At 41.4% G+C, this 21,745-nt stretch overlaps 1 protein-coding gene and 1 long non-coding RNA gene across 2 annotated transcripts in view; both read left to right on the forward strand.

The window, feature by feature from the left end:
• The window catches only part of SLC35F1 (solute carrier family 35 member F1), a 196,799-nt gene extending 176,637 nt beyond the window's left edge, over positions 1 to 20,162 (forward strand). Inside the window, exons 7-8 of the mRNA XM_035110675.3 lie at positions 1,052 to 1,206; positions 13,897 to 20,162. Of these exons, the coding sequence (XP_034966566.1) occupies positions 1,052 to 1,206; positions 13,897 to 14,121 (380 nt within the window). The 3' untranslated portion in view covers positions 14,122 to 20,162. The remainder of the gene's footprint in view (positions 1 to 1,051; positions 1,207 to 13,896) is intronic.
• Positions 20,163 to 20,824: 662 nt separating this feature from the next.
• The window catches only part of LOC118082163 (uncharacterized), a 32,869-nt gene continuing 31,948 nt past the window's right edge, over positions 20,825 to 21,745 (forward strand). Inside the window, exon 1 of the long non-coding RNA XR_015948947.1 lies at positions 20,825 to 21,088. This is a non-coding gene — a long non-coding RNA (uncharacterized LOC118082163). The remainder of the gene's footprint in view (positions 21,089 to 21,745) is intronic.

Here is a 21,745-nt window from a genome sequence, read left to right on the forward strand (position 1 = left end):
TGTCCAGAAGAAAATGCAGCCCTTGAGCTCTAAAGGGTCCCCACCCCTGTTTTACAACTAGAAAAGGAGACAAAGAAGCCTCAGGGGTGCCCTCTAGATTGTTGGCCATGCTGTCTAGGTCTGATGGGAGTTTGAGTGCAACAACATCTGGAAGGCACCATGTTGCCCACCCTCATGTACCTTCATGTGTCCATGTTCCTCAATGAAACTTTATCTGCATTTCACGGACTCCTTGTGAACTGTGTCCTAAGATCGTGAGATAGATTTCATATTGAAACAACAAGCGGCGATTTTGTAGAAAATATTGCTAATTATACAGACATCATTCGCATTGTTGGCTGGCTGTAAAGCGTGGAACCATAGCAGCTGTGCTTACTCAGTTGCCTGTTCAGGAATACCCAAATTGTGAAGGACAATGAATCTGATACAGAACTGTACTTTGGTTATTGCAGTAACTGAAAGGTTTTAATTAAGACTGTGTCAACAGTTATGTTCTCTTAGATTGTAAATTCAGCACATTTATTTCATAGCCAAGGACACATATCTGAATGTAAGAAACCACCTTGCTGAGTTAGACCCTTGGTCTCTTCCCTTCGAACACCTGTAAAAAGCTCTCAGGCAGATGTCTTTCCCAACCATGTTACCTGGGGGTAATTTTAAATGAAGACTGTTTCTTCATGAATCACATGCAGTCTGTCACAGTTATCAACCTTCCATTGAACTGGAGAATGTAGCCTTGCTGCCCTTGAAACAGTAATAGCTGTGGACCTCTGTCCTTAACACAGTTAAATCATTTCCACTTCTAATGGAAGGAATAAGCCATATTCATTTTAGAACTTCACAGGTTCATAGGGCTATCTCTCACCTCTCATCTCACATCCCATCATTATCCTAAAGGAAGTCTCGAGCCTCTTCTAAGTTGTGCAGGGTTCTTAACTTTTCTCTTAGCAGAAAATGTGCCTTTTAGAAAAGTTGTGAAGGGCAATGCTAACTGTTGTTGTTTTTCTCTCCCCCACCCACTCCACTTTTTCCTGGTTCTTTGTCCTCTCAGGATTGCTCTACGTTGGCTTTAGTGCTTGTATGTTTGGCCTCTACAGCTTCATGCCGGTGGTCATTAAGAAGACAAGCGCTACAGCAGTCAACCTCTCCCTGCTTACAGCAGACTTGTACAGCCTTTTCTGTGGATTCTTTCTCTTCTACTACAAGGTAAATGGAGCAGACTTTGCATTTGAATAATTGATTGCTCTCCTGCAGGCAAATTGGTGATGCAGAAAAATCAATACAGAAAAAAACAATGGCAATATCTCCAGACTGCTTTCACTCCAGAATTTATATACTTCATGTCTCGTTGGATAGGAGTAGCCCATCGTATGCAAAATTTATTCTGTGACTGCTGCATCCCATTTGGAGATGTGACACTATCCTTCCTGACTGTCTCTGCTCAGTTGTGACCAGCAGATGACAGAATATCTATGCAGTTGCTGGAGGTGGGGGCAAACTTTCCCTGACCCTAGGGGGGCAAAGCTGAATAACTAGAATATGAATTAGACCTATGCCCAATATTCTCCTCTTTCAATTTTCAGGTCAAAAATAGCAATTTCAGTGGGTCTGAAATATTTCTGGAAAAGCACTGTACAAATATACACTCCTTCCTTCCTTCCTTCCTTCCTTCCTTCCTTCCTTCCTTCCTTCCTTCCTTCCTTCCTTCCTTGTTTAGTTCCATTGTTCTTCTGGCTGATGTTGTATCAGTCCCATTTTTTCCCTTCACCTGAAGCACCTTTCTCCTTCCTGGATTTGTCACATGGGTTATTTTAGCTAATCAGGGATCACATAGTATATAGTGAATCAGATTGTGTTATATGGAACACTCTATAGCTAGTCAGATTTGATTACATGATGGTGTCACTGAGGACAAATGAAGCTGATTGAGAGTGAGAGCAATAAATGTCAGTATAAATGAGCAGGCAGACATTTTCTCAGGAGTGCTCCTCTCCCCACAAAAAAAGTCACCAGGAAATAATACAGCTCTTTGGAGCCTTCGACCCAGACAAACAAAAATGAACCCCCAAAAATGTGAACAAAAAAGTGAGTAATTTTGGCTTATCCCTAATAAAATATTAAATAAAAACCTTTGAGTTTATCCAACTCTGAATTGAAAGTAATGAGACTTTCACTTACTCATTTATTTTAAAATTTAATCCTCCACCTATGCAATTTGAAAACTAAAGCAACTAACATCAGTAAAAACTGTATATAAGTTCCAATGAAGCTAGGTATCCAAAACATTCAAAGTCTGAAACTAGATAGCATGCTCACAGTATTTATTATGTATGGTTGAAATATAAAAACTTTTCTTTGCTTGCAAAAGGTTGTTGTTACAAAAATCCTACAGTCAGCATTTTACCAGCTGAAGGAAGCAACAAATTGAGATCAACAGTTCATTATTCGCATAATAAGAAGTATCAGGATGTGCACGCCTGCTTACAATGGTCCAGTGTAGACACGATGCTTAACCATAGTTAGTACTATCCATGGTTTGTTACTTTAACCCTGGTTAAGGTCCTGAATGTACAATGTGACCATGGTATATGGGGAACTGTCCTTTCCCTCTAGAAGCCTTATTGTAGGGCAAGACTAATAAGACCTGCTTGTTACCTTGCAAGCAGAGTGTCTAGAAAAGCAGGTGAACGGCCTTCAGGGTTTGCTCTGTGCAGATATAAGTCTTAATCATGTTGAACATAAAGCATGGCTTTCAAACCAAGTTCTCGAAGTCTGGTTTTCAGGTAAACATAGTTCAGAAATAATGCTTTAATGACCAAAGAAGCCATAGTTATGCAAATACAATTGCATACATAGGTTACTACTCCAGTACTCCAGTTGTTGTATTACTGGTACAACTTCCAGACTAAAACTCTTACTTTGTGCAAAACTAACTTGACATTTACAAGTTATAAATAACACATGTACTGAATAATGTCATCTCATCTGATTTGACTTCAGCTTCCTGTTGATTAGAATTTATAATTCTGGCTTTAGGACTATAAATGAAGCCCTGTAATTTTTGTTTGGGTTTTGCCTATCAGTTATAAGAGGAAGGCAAGCTTTTAAGCTCCCCCCAACCATGAAGCATAACACATTAGCCGTAAATGACCTATATTAATTATCCTGCTAAGGTCGGTATACTCTGCATGTTTTCCACCTGTTCTGTTTTTAGCCCAGCTGCAATCCTTCTTAGCTAAACTAATCCCTTTTGTTTTATAGCATATTGACCAATGGGCAAAAGCCTCTCTTCAGTGGAAAGTAAATGACTTTATGCTGAATTAGAATCATCTGAGCGTTTTAGTACTTCTTGCAGAACATATTTTTTACGAAGCTTTCAAGTAACTGTTGTGATTTTCCTCACCCCCTGTACTGCTACTTTTATCATCTGGCAGCTTTATTGCACCTACAGCAGTAAATCTCTGGAAATCAAAGGGAATGCAGGAAACTAGCTTTACTGAGCTTTAGAGCTTCGGAAACTAAATGGAGGGCAGGGAAGAGGAGGGAGAGGGAACACCCAGAAGTGTTTTGCTAGGATTGCACTTCCCTGTATCAGGAGGTTGTGTTGTCTTGATGACATTTGGAACTGAGGTGTTTTTTGTTTTAAATTTATTGTGTTCCCCTCACATGCCAGAGCCATAGTAGGCTATACTGGTTCAGACATGATGGGCTCCAGTTAAATCAGCATTATGGCTTTAAAACTGGTAATCAGCTGCAATGGGCTGTTTAATATGTAGGAAGTTTGTTTCATTTTTATTATTAAAGTACTGTATAATGACTTGTGGTTAGCTGTTCCAAACAGGCCAGGGGTAGCCAGTCCCATGCTCACCATATGTTGTTGCACTCCAATTCCCATCAGCCCCAGCCAGCATAGCCAAGAGTCAGAGATGGTAGGAGTTTAATCCAACAAATGCAATCAAGAGGGCACCATGTGTGCCACCCCTGACATAGACTTTATTTGTATTTTTTAAGATGCTCAGAATTCATTGAGTGCAATGAACTTCCATGTATTGAGGTTTAAATCCATACTAATTGATCCCATAAGTTCAGTTAAAATGACCAAAGGCAGCCTATTAGCAATCTTCTTGCCCCACAGCAAATGTATGCATTCGCTCTAGACGCTAATGGGTGGGTTTTTTTGCTAGGACTACCATTGGAAAGGCCTGTACCAGTGATGGATTCCCACTTCATCAGCAGTAATTAGATGTTTTGGATTCCCAGTGCAAAGTCCAACAATAATTCTCAGGATCCCTTGAGCAAAACCTGAGAAGTTGACAGGGCAGACTGTTCAGAGTAACTACTTCTGTCCTTTGGGACACAAATAGGCAAGGTGCTCTTTTCAAAGGCAGGCACCTTCAATTTTCTTTTCCTTAAGTCAAGAGAGTGTGAGGTAGCCACTGCTTCCTACTTGACATGAGGCTAAACCGTGGGGAGCTACTAAAATGTCATTCCCACTGAAGCAGCAGCAGCAGAGGAAGAAGCAGCACACATAGAAATGAAGAACTGTTGCTGAAATTAGACTACAGCTGTTTGAAAAGGCCAGCGTGGACATAGTTTCCATTCTCTCTCATGGCCTTTCACATTTTAGCCTTTAAGTCACTCCTTATTCCTAATGGACTAAATACTGGCATGTCCTGTTTTCAGTGATCCCCTGTTGTTTTCCTTCTTCGGATGGTTGTGTATCATTACTGTAATGCATGGAATCCTTCAGTTCAGGCAGGATCTTTTATTCACATTTCTGTGGGGCTTTGCAGTTGTGTTGTTTACCTTCCGTGAGCCAGAGAGAAAGTGAGAATAGAGGTGGGAATGGAAAGAACGTACAAACAACCCCAGTGCCTCAACATAACACGGGGGCAAATTAAGGATATATATTTATGTCAGCGTTTCACATTCAAACTAAGGAGCTTTGAGAATGGCTTTAGCTCTGCGGTAGAGCATCTGCTTTGAATACAGAAGGTTCCAGGTTCAATCCTCAGCATCTTCAAGTAGGGCTAAAAACCCCAGAAAGCTGCTGCCATTCAGTGTAGACAATACTGAGCTATATGGACCCAGTGATCTATCTCAGCTTCCTATATTCCTGTGTTCCACTGCCACTTCTGCAGCATACATTAACTTTTAACTTTTCCACTGCACTTCTTGCTTATCTGCTAGCAGAGCTAATGTGAGGTCTTGATCAAGTTAGTTGCCATTTTCCCCTCAGTGCTAATGTTAATTTAGGCGCCTTAGATTCGTTCTTTTTTTTTCATTTGTAAGCCAAATGCTGAATTTTAGCTTTTCTAAGAAAATTACATTCCCACTAGGTTCTATAAGCAGTTTATATCTCATTCTCTGGTAGCAGAGCCATGCATACTGAGTGTGTTCTGCACCAGCAGGTTCGGTCACACTGTATTATGTCATTAAACCAGCAAGCCAACTACAATAAATTCTATTCTGCACTGGCAAGATCACTCATTCTGTTTAATCTTAGATGTAGCCATTAGTTTGACTACAACATTATAGTAATTTGCACAATTTGAATGGAATATGTGGAGCTGGAAAAAGCTAGAGATTATGATTTGAGGAAAGGAGGTGAAATAGTTGGGAAAATAACAGAAATGCACAACCAAGTCAAATATAAAAACCACAAAATATTACAGCACCATGAAAGTTTCAGATGCTGCTCATGGAGGGAATGAGATGTTACAAAGTTCATGTGAATATGGATGGAAACAGCAGCCCTGTGTCTAATTTCTCTGCCCTCCCACCACCATAATATTTTGAGCTATGGTACCCATACAGTGATGCCATCACAGTGTGTCTTACACACAGTGGGTAAGAGGAGCTTGCAGTATGACACGGGGGAGAGAGAAAGAGTGCCCAAGGATGGCTGTTTTTGGCAGCAGCCCCATGTCATTCATCATGTGGAGACATCATGTATCAGCTCATTTATACATTAAAATGAGGAAATCCCTAACAAGTGTAAACACATCAGACTTTCTCTCCTTAAGAAGGTACCATAGAGCAAAATCATGTGTTGATACCCAAAGCATGGGGCATTCACTTTTTCATTTTATTCATTTACTAAAATTGTTTTATATACGCATTGACACACAAAAATCGGATTGGTTTACAACAATATATACAAAAAAATACAAAAACCATATAACATTTTTCAAATCAAATAACTATTGTGGAAAGATGTGTTCTTAATTGCCTGCACAAGACTGGTGGGATAGAAGTTTTCAGCTGGCTTTAGCAGTGGAAACAGAAGGCACCAGCTGAATCTCTATTGATGACGCTAAAGTCTCAGTTTCCTGTTTTGATCAAATAAGCCTTGCGAACTCAGGGAATGACCAACCACGCTCCTGAATATGATCTCTGTTATGTATTAGTGTATATAGTTTTCCCTCAGGTCCTCAGGTCCTTGTCAGTTGTTTTAGGAGGGAACTTTAGGAGGGAACTTTGAATTATGTTTGATACATTGTTTGAGCCAGCCTCTATAAAAGCAGGCCGGCTCAGCAATGCAGTTCAGTTCTGTTCTGGCTTCCGAATAAAGAGCTTCTTGAAGAGTCGCTGTGTTGTCTACCCACTATTTAATAATCTCAGTGATCAAGCTGGGATAAAGGGGCTCAGGAGATCCCTAAGGTACCCTGGATCTAAGTTGTTTAGGGCTTTGTAGGCTATAGTATTTGTTGTGGCGTGGGGTTTGTGATTTCAGCTCTCTTGACATAACATGCTGGAGACAGTTCTCTAGTAACAGCTCTTTATTAAAGTGAACAAGACTGAAGACTGAGGAGAGGAAAGCTACATTTATAGGGACAGGGGACTAGCTAGGAAGGGATACATTTTGGAGGGAACAATATCAAGCAATCACAGTGCTGCCTTTTGGAGGAAACCAATAAGACAGAGGATCCAAATACAGCAGCTTAAATGAACCAATAGTAGCTGTACCCTCTGGAACCAAAAGGCAGTTACTTTATCCTAATGCAAATACAGACAATAATAATACAGATATAAAATCCTTTGACTCAATACACAACAGTATTTGTGAAGTATATAGCCTCTCACACTTTAATGAAAATCCTAGGAAACAACCTAGAAGGTGCCAGGTTGCAGAAGGCTGGTCTCTACTTGTGGCCACCAAGTCACTCCCATAGATGCTGCTGGATGTTTTCTATCTAAATTGACTAAGGGCAAACTACAGTCAAGCATGGGGAGCCAAGTATTTACTATAGTGAACAATGAAGGAGCACTATCCCATACTTTGCATTTAACTTGTGCCACATTTGCCACCTCTCCTTTACCTTGCAGTAACCACATGGTTCCCTTGGATGTCTGTACCTATTTGTTCTGCAGGCATCCTGACAATGTGCCTTTAATTCACTCCTTGGCTCTGCTTGTTCCACTCGTTTGTCCTGATTACAGGTTGGATCCAAACTAAGTTTGTCACACTTTGGTCCCATTGAAATCAATGGGAGAGGTTAGTCACAGCTAACACAAGTCCCATATTGATTTCAATGGGATTAAAGTGTGGCTAACTTAGTATGAATCCATCTCTCTCTGTGACCAGTGTGGTGTAGTGGTTAAGAGCGGTAGACTCATAATCTGGTGAACTGGGTTCGTGTCTCCACTCCTCCACATGCAGCTGCTGGGTGGCCTTGGGCTAGTCACACTTCTCTGAAGTCTCTCAGCCCCACTCACCTCACAGAGTGTTTGTTGTGGGGGAGGAAGGGAAAGGAGATTGTTAGCTGCTTTGAGACTCCTTCGGGTAGTGATAAAGCGGGATATCAAATCCAAACTCCTCCTTCTCCTCCTCCTCCTCTTCTTCTTCTTCTTCTTCTTCTTCTTCTTCTTCTTCTTCTTCTTCTTCTTCTTCTTCTTCTTCTTCTTCTTCTTCTTCTTCTTCTTCTTCTTCAACTGTGAAAGGATCTGGGATATATACAGATGCTCCTATTTGATTATTTTGTTGGCCATTCGGTCCTTACAATTTTGATAATGTTTTCAAAGTGATGTCTCATTTACTGCTCAGCACGACTGTGAAATTGTGCTGTGTATGCTCTTGTTCAGCTACAAATGCAAACTAGGCCTTTGAAATGTGTTCAGTCAATTAGAGGCTGATTCAGAATGCAGGGAGGGAAACCAATCAAACTTCTAAGCATCATGTCTTAAAGAAAATGGTTTGCAAGCCAGGGGAATTAGATGCACTCTTCAGATGATTTTCATCTTTCCTTTATGATACAGAGGTGGTAGCTAAGGCTATAACAGGATGTCCTTTTGATCCTTGTGTAGGGACCAAGAGTAGACCTATCCCATCATGGTACTGAGTTTGATCCAGTTTATGCCTGAATCCTAAATATAGTTATTTAGAAGTAACTATTTTATCCTTGTGCGTCTCTCTACCTGTTGTACTTCTCTTGATGCCATTGCTTAATCCTTCTCTGATATCACAATGGGTGTATTAGATTCCTTGCAAGAAGCTGTGTCATTGGCTCAGCTGCTCTGATTTCAAGCATTGACCCAAGTTGCTGTGTGCTTAGGGGGAATGGGGAAACCTCAGAACAAGCATGACTAACCTGTGGTTGTCCAGATGCTCTTGGACTCAAGCTCTCATCAGTCCCAGGGAACATGGCCAATGCTCAGGGACGATGAGAACTGTCATCCAACAGCATCCATAGGGCCGCATGCTAGTCACCCCTGCCTTAATGCAAAAGTCAATGTGAAGCTAAGGTTCAGAATTATATATATCAGCACAAGAACATGGTTCAGCGTCTCCAGTGTAGCTTTTTCTGGTAAATTGGATTGTTTGTTTCTATCCGTGTACCCTTTACTTTTCCAGCCAAGCATATGATTGATGAAAATGAATTAATGGCAACAGTCACATTCTGCCCTTTGACACTGCAGTGTGGTATATCAGAACTTAGAGATTTATAACTGTATATACAATGGACTTTATTTTTGAAAATCAATAGGTAATTGGGGTTTTTTGTGTTTTTTGCTCTCATTGTTACATGGGGGGATGAGTTCACCAACAAAAGAAAGATGTTACAGAGAACAAAACCAGATTTGTACCAAAAATCTTTTACAACCCATGCATGTGCAGCATATTTAGTCTGCCTATTAATGCACATTTGTTGATGCACGCCTCTGTTCAGCGGTCTTGTATGTTTAGACCACTGACATCTCTGACACAAATTATTTAGTTGTTTTATGCAGATGGATCTTCCATGAAACCTTGGCAGCACTCTGCCCTGCAAAGGGATAAGGAACACAGGGAGCTGCCTTAGATCAGATAATTAGTTCATCTAGCTCAGTATTGTTGGCTCTGTCTTGACAGTGACTCTCTAGGATCTTGGGAAGAGGCCTTTCCCATCACCTGCTAGCTGACTCCTTTAATTCTTTTAACCATTGGGCATCCAGATGTTGATGAACTACAGATTTCATCAGCCCCAGCCAAGTTGGTCAATGGCCAGTAATGATGGGAGCTATAGTTCAGCAACATCTGGTGTGCCAAAGGTTCCCCACACCTGAATTCAGCCATGATCTTTAACCCACATAATCCAAATAAATTCAGCTGAAAGCTGTGAGAGCTTTCTTACCTCCGACGGAATTCCTCTGTGATCTTCCCCAGTTTTGTGTAAGACATTCCACGTTAGTTCTGTGGTAAAATCTGTTGTTCTAATGCTGCCAGCTGTTATCCACCTTTCAGAAATGTTAGCATGAATTTTATAGGATCACGGACGTTTCAAAGCAGATGAAATGCCTTGCTCAGGCTCTGCTTCTCAGAATGCTTTGCTTCTCAACTGGTAGAGAAAGCAGCAGGAGTGTCTATAAATCTGTGGTTTTAAAATAAATAAACATATAGTAGTAAAGACACAACAAGAAAGAGGAAAAGTATATCTCTGTAAAACCCATGATCTGCTACTTGAAAGAAATTGCAGTCCCTATTTAAGCAAGTCTTGAAAACATGTTGAACAATGAAATAACTTCACGTTTCTTTTTAAAAAATCTGCCTTCTGTCTGTAAGGTACAACTCATCTTATCTTATTGTCTGTTGCTATTACACTAAATATTCCATTGGCCAGAGGCAGGAAACACTCATAGATCTGCTTGGCATGACACTATCATTTACCAAGACCACGAGGGCTCCCAGATCAGGGCTGCTTTGCTCCTTCCTGGTCGTCTTTACTGCTATGTTGTGCTAAACTAAGACAAAGTTTGGCTTAGTGTGTGTGACACCTGAAACGGGTCTTGTTGTTAAGCTCTCTAATCTGAGCTGTAGCCAAGGTTTGTGTGTCTATAAACCATAGTTTGGCTTCCTGTGTCTTGCAGACCAGACCAGTGAAATGCTGTTAGGATATGAGATGAGTTATGGAAGGAGACACAGGAGCTGCTTTCAAAGGCAAACATTTTCTTTCTTTTTTTGGCAACATCATTTTTTAAACCATAAGCCTCTGATGAAGAACAGATCTGCGACAAAAACTATGCACTTGCTCAAAACATCTCTCGTTCCTTGGGGCTACTTTGGACCAGTGACTGTAGAATACTTTGGTACCAAACAACGTCTAAGCATAGCAGACCCTCAGAGAAACCTCAGCACTGCAGGCTTCCCAGGTGACTTATGCAATAACTCATACTGAAGTTAATGAGCTTGCAGCTGCAAATAACTTGCTTCTCTCTGTATGGGAATGAGATACTTTTGTATGAGGGAGATAAAAAATAATTTTTTCTGGCAAGTCATACTGGATGCAGACATTGTAAAGCTCAGTGACAAAGAAATAAACAACAGATCCAGGCTCCATCATTTATGGTGGCTTTGCTTTTGAGCACCATTAGCTTCAATTACAGCAATGCAGAATCAATTACTACTGCCAGCTGACACTTTATTAATTTTTTACACCCAAGAACAAAGCAAAAAACACACACCCAAAAAACCTCTTGGCAACTGCTGTCTGATAAATTGAATCACTAGAGAATATTAAAAAGTGAATAAATCAGAATAAATATTAAGCTTTATGTAGAAATGTTCCTGAATTGCCACCTCTTTCACCTTTATGACACTCAAAGACAGCTAATAACTGCTTTAGCATTGACTGTCGCTAGGTCAGCACTGCCAATATGTATGGAACATTCAAGTATTTTTATCTCTCTCAAATGAAGCCATAGACACCAGGACATCTGGAGTGCACTAATAATCCACTCTTTTAGCAACTTTGAGCGGCTGTTGCTTTGCTGTCCCAGAATCCTCAATGTGTAATCCAATCCCTATAGTGCCTGTCAGAGACTCAGTTTGCAGTCTCCATCTTAAAACTGCCTAAAAGCTGGCCTTATGGCTGCAACATCCAACCTACTTTTTGGACTTTTTATGCATTTTCTATTTCTGTCTCCCCACCCCCACCCCCAGTGCTTTATGTAGCTTTCCACAATTTTGTGGACAGTTGGTTAGCCTTAATAAACATATTGGCCAACTGCCCAAGGCAGTCATATAAAAAAGAGAAAGTAAGTTCAGTGGTTTTTACACTTTCGTGATCTTGCATGAAAAGCAGCAGTCATGACCCAACAAGCCACCAATCACTTTAAGCATAGCAGGAGCAAGATAGCAGAAGCCCATCTGGTTCTACAATGTCTAAACAAGCCTAATTGCCACAGTACTGAAGGTCTCATCTCAGACCGTATCACAGAGGCCATTGCCACATGAAAGCTGCCGTTCAGCACTGACTGCTCTTTGACATGATATTTTCAGCTGTCAAGGCAACAAGGCATTTATATTAAGCCATACAGCATGATGAATACTGTAGCTAGGGAAGGCTCTTGCAACAAGCAGAAGAAATGTTGCTTACCCTGGATCAACAGTTGGTTTAAATGCCTTTTGAATTAAACTAAGTACTGTTTTCTTAAAGGATTAAAGAAACACAGAAGGATTATCAAAGCATATCCCTCCTAATAACTTCAATCCTGCGCTTCTAACATTTTCCTAAAATGAAAAAAAGCCATTCTTTGTCCAAAACCAAGTCACTTGGTTATATGAACAGAGGACTAACCTATGAGTAATCTTGTTCAAATTAGTACATGAGGACCCCATGTAATGGCTTATAAATTGCACTTGTCAATCATTGGCGTATATTCTTGAATACAAGTTTTAGACTGTCTCTCCAAAATTTTGTTTTCTCTGAAGCTGAACAAGTTTTCCTTTCAGTTTGTCTTTGTTATTCATACTTCAGTTATTTGTACATAATATATTTTGACTCCTTTCAGTTTTTTATTTACCTAATGCTGGGTCTGGGTGTGGAGTGGATTGAAGCTCGACTCATGGTCTGTTGACGGATCTGTGACCAATTTCTGGTGGGTTACCTAGTGCATCCTGTCAATGAAGAGCATGGGTAGGAAAACTAAGGCCTGGGGGCCAGATCAGGCCCAATTGCCTTCTAAATCTGGCCCGTGGACGGTCCGGGAATCAGCGTCTTTTTACATGAGTAGAATGTGTCCTTTTATTTAAAATGCATCTCTGGGTTATTTGTGGGGCATAGGAATTCGTTCATTATTATTTTTCAAAATACAGTCCGGCCTCCCACAAGGTCTGAGGGACAGTAGACCTGCTGAAAACGTTTGCTGACCCCTGATGAAGAGTCATGCCTAGAAGAGTTTCTGAGCATGCACTCTTGCTTTGTTAAATTAAAATATATTGGGCTATGATTATCATCATGTATTATTAGTTTATTATTCTACTCCATGCCTAACTTAAAGGTGTTGGAAGAAAGTGATAATCTCACCTACCCTTTCTTTGTCCTTCCCACAATGACCTCAGTTTTATTTGTATAATAATTCATTCTTCTTAAGGTTCTTTTGACCAATGAATGGAATAACATATCAAAGTATGCTCCCCTTTACTTTATTTACTTATTTACTTACTTTATTCATGGAGTGGAGGAAAGGTGGCTCCAAATCCCATTTAAACTTCCCTCTAACGCCAGCATAACAGCAAGTCCATACCTGTATGGCTCTTTTAATATAGCACTCATTCGTGCTTTGGAACTGGTGGACCTGATGCAGAAGTGCTGAGCTCAAAATTCAACCAACAGCTCAGCTCACTTAATTCACAGCAGCTTAGTTCACTTTGCGCTGGTGCCAGAAATTTGGACTTGGTATTTAGTTGGAGTATCATCAAATTTTTAGTCTGAAGCTGCTCAGGTGTGGGGTTTTTTATGCTTTTATGCTGTTTTCATTCAGTGTCCTTGAATGGATGTGGTAAAATGTTGTTTTTGTTGCTGCTCAAATTATTCACACACACACACACACACACGTCCTTTGTCACTTATTGCTTTCGTATTACCACTACAAAGAATGTGAATACAGTCTTAGAAATAAATTCCGCACATGCGCTGCACTGTGTTCAGTGGCGATCCCTCCTGTATAAGCTTGCATAGGATTGTAGCCTTGCTTCATCTTTGATGTGTTTTTTCACAATGCAGTTTTCTCTTGATAGAAATCACATAACCTCTGTTGTGCACTTGTTTCCGAAGCAAGATTTTTTCGGGGACGTTGTGCATCCTCTTTCCTTTCGTGCCTTGATTACCTGTCACTTAACCGCATCTATTTTTCTTCCACCAAATGTGTTTCTTGGCAAGAAATTCTAGATTTTTGCAAAGCCTCAGAACATTTTTTTTTTTTTGCAAAAGTCTAATAAGCAAATGTGCATTGTACTGACTTGCATAATTTATCTTTGGTAATGAGTTCTCATTAGACAAGTAAGTGTCCTATTTAAAAGTAAAAACTGTTTTGGAGAGGAAAGATTTCCTGAACATTGCCTGCATTTTGCTTTCTGTAATCTTTCATATTGTATTGTTTAGCTAGCATGCCACTTACCAGCTTATTTCTGTTTAGTTTTCAGGACTATATCTTCTGTCGTTCTTCACAATCCTTGTGGGGCTGGTGCTGTACTCCTCAACGTCCACATACGTTGCCCAAGACCCACGGGTGTACAAGCAGTTTCGAAACCCTTCGGGTCCTGTTGTAGACTTGCCAGCCTCTGGGCAGCTGGAACCTTCAGTAACATACACCAGCCTAGGCCAGGAAACGGAAGAAGAACCTCACGTCCGAGTCGCCTAATCTCAGGCCCTTGCCACCCTCAGTGGAGTTTGTATCTCCATTATCTCTGTATCATTCATAGAGAAAGGTATTTACCGGATGCAGTTACTCAGGTGGGCTGCAAGGTAGCAAATAGGGAAGGCTTATTAAAAATACAAACTACATTGTTTCTACGTGTGTATAGCCAAGAGTAGTAACTCTCAGTCTTTTTCGTAGGGCAGTGCTTTTCAAGCCGGGGGCTCCTCACATACTTATCAGGGTTCCTTAATGAAAAGTTCAAAAATGGTGGGCAACTTTCCTGCAGGAGGGCTTGCCTACTGCTAAGTTACCCTTGGGGTGTTTACAGCAGGTATGTTCAAGGGTGCACACTCAGGTCATGGATAGCAACAGGGAGGTCTGATTGGCCTGGCCAGTGCCATACCTGAACTGAGTATCCACTGTAGAACATCCCCCCAGAATTTGATGCAATGTGTTGGAGCTTCCTGGTAAGGGGTCCTTCAGCAGATGAGCTGATGTGAAAAGTAGGGTGGGGTAGGAATTAAAAGCAGGGTGCACTGCTCAAATTCTGGATTGCCTCCTGTGAACAGACCCTCTACCTCAATTCTGCCAGTACTCCTGGTGTGCCCACCTCCCAACTCTTCCCCAGGGCAAAATACAGACAAACAAAAACTCTCCCTTGAGGAAGAAGGTGTGATTAGAAGGTACCAGTGGCGTGTGTTCCCGCCAACATGCAGAGCACTTGACTACAAAATCCCAGGATCCTTAGCAGAAAATGTTCCTCTGCACATCACCTCCTCCCAAGGGGTAAAGTTCTCACCAGGAATCCTGGGTGTTGTAAACAAGTCCCAGGTCTCTGGAAAGAAAAGGCCTTGTTTTGTGTATAAATGGGAACTCCCACCATTTTCCTAGTTCCTCTTTCTTTCTCAGAGTGGGAGCAAGGGTTGCCTTGGGGAAGAGGTGCAGGTGACAGGTGCTCTGTAGGGCTTTTTTTGGGGGGGGGGTGTGTTTGATTGGAACACTTGGGTGGGGAAAACCCTTAGCACTTTTAGGGTGAGTGGAAATGCAATGGCCCATCCCTAGTGAAAAGGGTCTGTAGTGTTAGGGGTTATAAAAAGTGTTGGCTTTGGTAATTCGCAGCTAATGCAAGAAAGAAAGACTTGAGTCACTCGAAACAATATGTTCAGAATGCAAGATGAGATTCTGTAATGAGCAAAGGGATCTTTCTGCACCTCTTGGAGGTTGCTTTGCCAGGGGTTATATAGTGTTTCAGCAACGCCACAGTTGTACAGTAGGCCCACTTGCACGCAAACACCCTCCAGCTGTTCTCCAATGACCTTGGTTCTGTGCAGGAAAGGGCAGGTTAATCACAGCGCCTCTATACCCCAGTGCCGTTTTGTTCATTCAGCTGTCTTAGCTACCTGGTTGCCCACCCTCTAAAGAATCATGTGTTCCGGGAAACCAGGGGATGGACAACTATCAATATCCACCTCTATTCTAGGAATAGGTCAAAAACAAACACTTTTGCCCTTTTTAAAGAAGTACTTTCAATTGCGAAGTAGTGAGACGTTGACCTTTTTAAATTTTTTACAATCGCCTTGCTGGTAGCTGAGGTCCTCCATTCAGTGAGAAGGAAATTGTATTTCCTCTTCAGTGTCTTAATCTTGCAGACTAACAAAGTGAAACAATCCCTATTTCTTACTCTTTGAAAACTGAATCTGTCCTAAGAAAGTACCTTTTTCTATTTTTTAATTATTTATTGTGGGTCTTCTGGCTAAGGGGAGAAAGAATGGGAGCACAGTTTTATAGACCTCTCTGCATTCAAGGCAAACACAAGGCCAGATGGAGGTGGCTCAGGCAGTGTTGCGAACTCTGCATGTTCCTAGGCCTTGCGCTTCACTCCACATTTCTGATGGAGGCACCCTCGTGGAGACTATCCATATTTCTTCTTCAAACTCTTGGTCTGCTATTTGTGGATTTTTAAAATCCATTTACCTGGATTTAACTGGGACTTGGAGTTAAATATTTTCAAGTTTTCAAGCTAAAAATATTTGTATGCACCGCACCTTAGCCTGCATATCAAGTTGTTGATGCTAGAAGATGACCATGTGTTTGGAATCCCCGTGTGTGGCCCAAGCTACACAGTTTATACAAAGATACATAACCAAGTGAAGATAAACTAGTTATTTGAAATGGGGGGGGGGAGTAAATCAGGCTCAGAATATCTCGGTGTAATCATGGGAGCAGGAGTGGAGAAAGGAAGTACTTGATCAGTTCTCTGCCAGTTGTTTTCTGGTCAAATACATATTTGGCTCCATATACATAGGGTTGTATTCAACAGGGCACTACCACTAAGGTTCTGCCAGCATAAGGATTTTTCTTCTGCAGTGGAACCTTCTCCCCTGTCCTCTCTCTGTATGTCCCTTAAATCTGTCCTGGAGGTTCCCCCAACTTCAAAGCAGATGGCATAAGTCACACAGGAGCAGGAGGAGAGAGGGGGAAGCAGGATTCTTTGCAGTGGCTTCCACTAGTACAATAATTGAGTTTAACATGGTCCATATTTGCTTTTTTTTTAAGGCAATTGCTTTTCCTTTCTCCCACAGTAGAATGGGAGCTGCTGCTTCCCATGCCGCTCTGGTGATGTAGACGCAAGAGGAGTGGTTGGCATGCCAGTGTCACACCAGCTCCCAAGATGGCACAGCTCTCAGTCCAGCACATGGAGTTTAGTCCTCCCAAAGGTTGCTGAAGTTGGACTGCTGTGTTTATAAGGGGAAAGGGCAGCAAGATCCTCAGCCGTCCACAGACATGTGCAAAGTCAGAACAACCTCCTACCTTTCTGCATGAAGCCAAAACTGCTGCAAATTTCATTTGGCTCACCTTGATTTGTGTGCTTGTTTTCGGCTGAAAACAAAAGAGTCATTGATTTATCTAGAGCGCTCTCTCTCTCTCTCTCTCTCTCTCTCTCTCTCTCTCTCTCTCTCTCTCTGAGAGACAGGAAAGGTAGCTGTGCCTGAGTAATAGGAAAGTGTTTCAAGAGATTTCCTTACAATGGAAGAGTCAAATAACTTCAGTTACAGCTTCGCCTTCTCGCTGGTGACCGTGAGAAAATGCTGTTTTGCCTACCTCAAGGGAATGAGAGTAAAGATATGAGACTTCAAAGTAATTGGATGTTTCCCAAACGAGCTGGGGAGTGCCAAGGAAACACTTTCTTAGAATCTTAGCAGGGTTTGCAGCGCATTTGACGCAAACCACGACATTTCTGTATGTAGAAACCTTGTTGGCTGAAATCTAGTCTTCTGACAAGAATTGGCCTTTGGGGAATAGATTGGCGTTTTGGGGGGGGGGTGTTATGGGCCCAAAAATATTATTCCTGTGAGAAAATTAAAGAAGAAGAAAAAGTGTCACCTAGACAATGAAGAAGGATAGAATCATAGAATCATAGAATCATAGAGTTGGAAGAGACCACAAGGGCCATCCAGTCCAACCCCCTGCCAAGCAGGAAACACCATCAAAGCATTCCTGACAGATGGCTGTCAAGCCTCTGCTTAAAGACCTCCAAAGAAGGAGACTCCACCACACTCCTTGGCAGCAAATTCCACTGCCGAACAGCTCTTACTGTCAGGAAGTTCTTCCTAATGTTTAGGTGGAATTTTCTTTCTTGTAGTTTGAATCCGTTGCTCCGTGTCCGCTTCTCTGGATTTCTGCTAAGGAAATGATTACTCAGGGATGCTTGTGTGCAGGAATACCCTGTGTGCAACTAGTTTTGCATGCAAAAAAGTAACTGGTGTGGCACATGGCATTGAGCTGAAGGAATGCGTGAGAGATGGAAAGAGGAAAGTGCCCACTCCTTATCCTGTGTAGGAGGAATGTGATTCCATGGAGTAAAGTTTACCTGGACACCTGCACACAGAAAAATCCACAGGGAGTGATGTCTGGATTAGGACCATAGCCAGCGGGCAACAGTGCTGCAATCAGGCCTTTGCCTACAGGTTCACTAGTGAATTTTTGCATGCATGAAAAATGCAGCAGTATGAAAACGGGGCTCCTTCAGGCCAAACCAGTAAGTCAGAGCCATTTATATGACTAATTCATTCTGTGGCAAAACCAGTAATTTCTGCCTTGCATCCACCAGCAGTCTTCTTCAATTCCCACCCACCCCACCCCAAAAACTGTCTGTTAAGTGGCAAAATTCACTGCAGTGCCAAGGGTCCTCCAAGTTGCATTTTAAAGGACTGGCCTCCCATGTATAAAACAATTACTGTATATGAAATTAACTTTCACGTCATTTGCTTAGGACTGAGGTGTTTTAGTAGGTGATCGTTTGCACATTTAGCATGAATGTCTTTCCTGAGAGTCTACACAAGGCCTAGGCACTGCTTAAATATTGCTTAAGTGCTTTGTTTAAGCTTCAATATTGGATTATCTCTTCTGTTCAAGCCAGTCTTTACAAATACAGGGTTCGATTCTGAACATATTTAGGTGCATCAAAGAACAGGGCTTGGATGCATGCAGGTGTGTTCTGGAGTGGAGCCTTAATTGTTCTCTCAGGTTTCAAATCAGAAGTCTACTGGTGGCCATCACCATCTCCCCCCATTGCTTTTGCTACCTTTTATACCAATTAAATACCTTTCTCTGAATCTGTTGTCTCATGTTTGACATAACAATTTTTTGAAGAATTTATGTGTTTGTTTCCTGCTTAAACATTCATTTTGCTTCCTTGTATCTGAGGACTTTTATTTTTTAGTATTTATTTTGTAAGCCAAATGTTCTTGTAGATGGATTTTTTTCCCCATTTCATTTTTATGACACTAATTTTTAGATTTAAGTCTCAGTAGAAACAAACCATATGGAAGGCATCTATCAGTTCTCTAATGAGAATATTTATCGGAACTAGGCTTTGCAGTCTATATAGATGGCTAGAAACTCACTACCTGAAGCTATTTTTCCTAGGATAATTCAAATTATTCCACTGTATGGAGGGAAGTGGGAATGTTCAGAAATGCACTGTTCAATTAGCCAAACTGTGTTCTTGCACATGTCACCGAAACATCATAACTTATGAAACTGCCTTATTCCGAGTCAGATCGTTATACCGTTGAACCCAATTTTGTCTTCTCTGGCAGCAACTCTCCAGGGTCTCAGGCAAAGTCTACCAGCCTTACTGACCTCCTTTACTTGGAGTTGCTGTGCTTTGAACCCAGCACCTTCTGCGTGCAATTTATGTGTACTACTACTAAGCAGTGAGCCTTTCCCAGTTGATATTGTCCAATACTAGAACAATATTATTATTTTTTTGCTGTATCTGATTAAAGAACATTGTGACGCTAAAAGGAAACACTGGTATAAAATTTATAAACGTTATATAATTAAAAATGAGGCCCATCCCATCAGAGAAAGTTACTTTTTTAAAAAAAGTTTCATTTCCTACCATTCCAAGAGTTGCAGTGGACACCAGCAAATGTCTTTCTGTCCAGCAAGTAGCTACACCACCAGCTTAAAAACAATCACTTCACAAGTACTGTATAGGCCAATTCCTGGAATACAAGTCCTGTTGGTGCTGGGTGGGTATTAGCAAGATACTGAATGAAAACTGTAGCGGACAGCTTGGCTTTTCTTCCATGCACAGACTTAAAGGACACAATCACAAACCACAGCAGACCAAGCAATTAACATTTTGCACCACTGTGTCAGATGAAGATGTTTCAGTGTATAGTTTAGATATTGCTAACTTGTGCCATTAACATTTTTGACAAGTGTGTAGTATTTCCTCTCTTTTTTTCCAAAAAAACCCACCAATTTAGTATTCTCGAGCTAGCTATAAATACAAATTTTACCCCATGGGTAGGATTTTAATTGTTAAATGCCATAATAAAGCACACTAATTTTGACACTTACAAATGGAAGTAAGAACCAAAAAAACACAAAAGCGAAACACCGTCCAACAACAATGTTCAGAGAAGTTGAACAAATTCTCTTCTGTTTTGATATTTGCATGCTCCAACATGGACTGGCTGTGGCAATGTAATGCCTGTATAATGTTTTCAAATAAAGAAATACATCCTTTATGTAAGCCAAGTTTGTATTTGTTCTGAATCCGGTTCAAGAGGGCACCCTGAGTCAATGGGCCATGGCCTCTTTTTTTTCCAGGGGAGGGGCTTCCTCCAAATCTGTCTGTTTCCTTCCTCTGGAGGTCAAGATGTTAATTCCTCATGGCTTTTCTGTTTCTCTGTCTTTCGTCTCATGTGTGCTTCTTTGATAAAAAGGTAAAGGGGACCCCTGACAGTTAAGTCCAGTTGCAGACGACTCTGGGGTTGCAGCGCTCATCTCGCTTTCCTGGCTGAGGGAGCCGGCGTACAGCTTCCAGGTCATGTGGCCAGCATGACTAAGCCGCTTTTGGTGAACCAGAGCAGCGCATGGAAACGCCATTTGCCTTCCCGCCGGAGTGATACCTATTTACGGTATCTACTTGCACTTTGACGTGCTTTCAAACTGCTAGGTTGGCAGGTGCAGGGACCGAGCAACGTCGCAGGGATTCGAACCGCTAACCTTTTGATCGGCAAACCGTAGCCCTCACGATATTTTCATTTTTTTTAACCTCCCAGAGACTCAAAGTGTTCCTACCGTAATACAGTATACAATTAACATAGGTGCAATGTGCATTCATGGCCATTAGGGGGAGCTATTGGTTTTGCTGCTCAACACTTTAGAACAGGTCGACGTTCTACCCACGCAGGAAATGCAGGAACAGGATGTGGGTCTCCTCTTCGTCTCCAAGGCTGCTGGCACCTGCTCTGGGGAAGAGCTGCATGGAAGAACAAAGAAAACTGATCAAAACATTCTGCCATTTTGTTCATTAGCTGCTATTTCCTGGAGTTACTGGAAAAGGTCATAATAATTTTGTATCCTCCTCAAAGGCCTATATGGTTTTATACAGCTTCATTAATGGACTCCTCCCTCCACCCCCAGCCGGAACCTGCCAATCTCAATCCAGGTAATTTGGAAAAACTGGCTATCAGGTCAGTATTTATGGGCTTCTTCATGAAAGCCATTGTGGGGAAACCTCCTTACAGATATCTGTCCTGTGTAGCTTACAATAGGTGAAAGACAATATCATAAACTAAGGAATAATAGTGTGTTCCTCTTGATATTTTCTTTTTTGTAACTTTTGGAAATGCTAAAATACAACTGCCAAGTATATCCAGTTGAAGATACGTATATTTTATTGGACTTAATTTTGGGGGGCAGGAAGGGAGTGGCTTTGCAATTTCTTACGTACAGCTCTTTGTTTCATTGGTTTCAAATGGACAATGTAAAGGAAAGGCTGTTTCAAAGGCTGTTAAGGCAGGAAGTTTGAAAAACAACCACTGGACATTACCACTTCAAATAATCTCTGATAAAAGGAATCGGCAGCAGGGGTTATTTCAGTTAATTTCCATCCATTTATTTCCTGGTGAGAGGCAGGAATGCAAGTGAACATTCCCTTTGCAAAGCATTCGAAGTAAACTTTCCCTTTGCATCTGTTCTAAGCCACCTGCTCACAACAATGTTGAGTGAGAGAGAATGCGGAAAACAACAGACCACTTTTATCCGCATAAAAAAACCAACACACACCAATACATTGGAGACACATTGCACATGCATTGCACAA

This window comes from Zootoca vivipara, chromosome 3 (assembly GCF_965207765.1).
Source record: "Zootoca vivipara chromosome 3, rZooViv2.hap1.1, whole genome shotgun sequence".
NCBI lineage: Eukaryota > Metazoa > Chordata > Lepidosauria > Squamata > Lacertidae > Zootoca > Zootoca vivipara.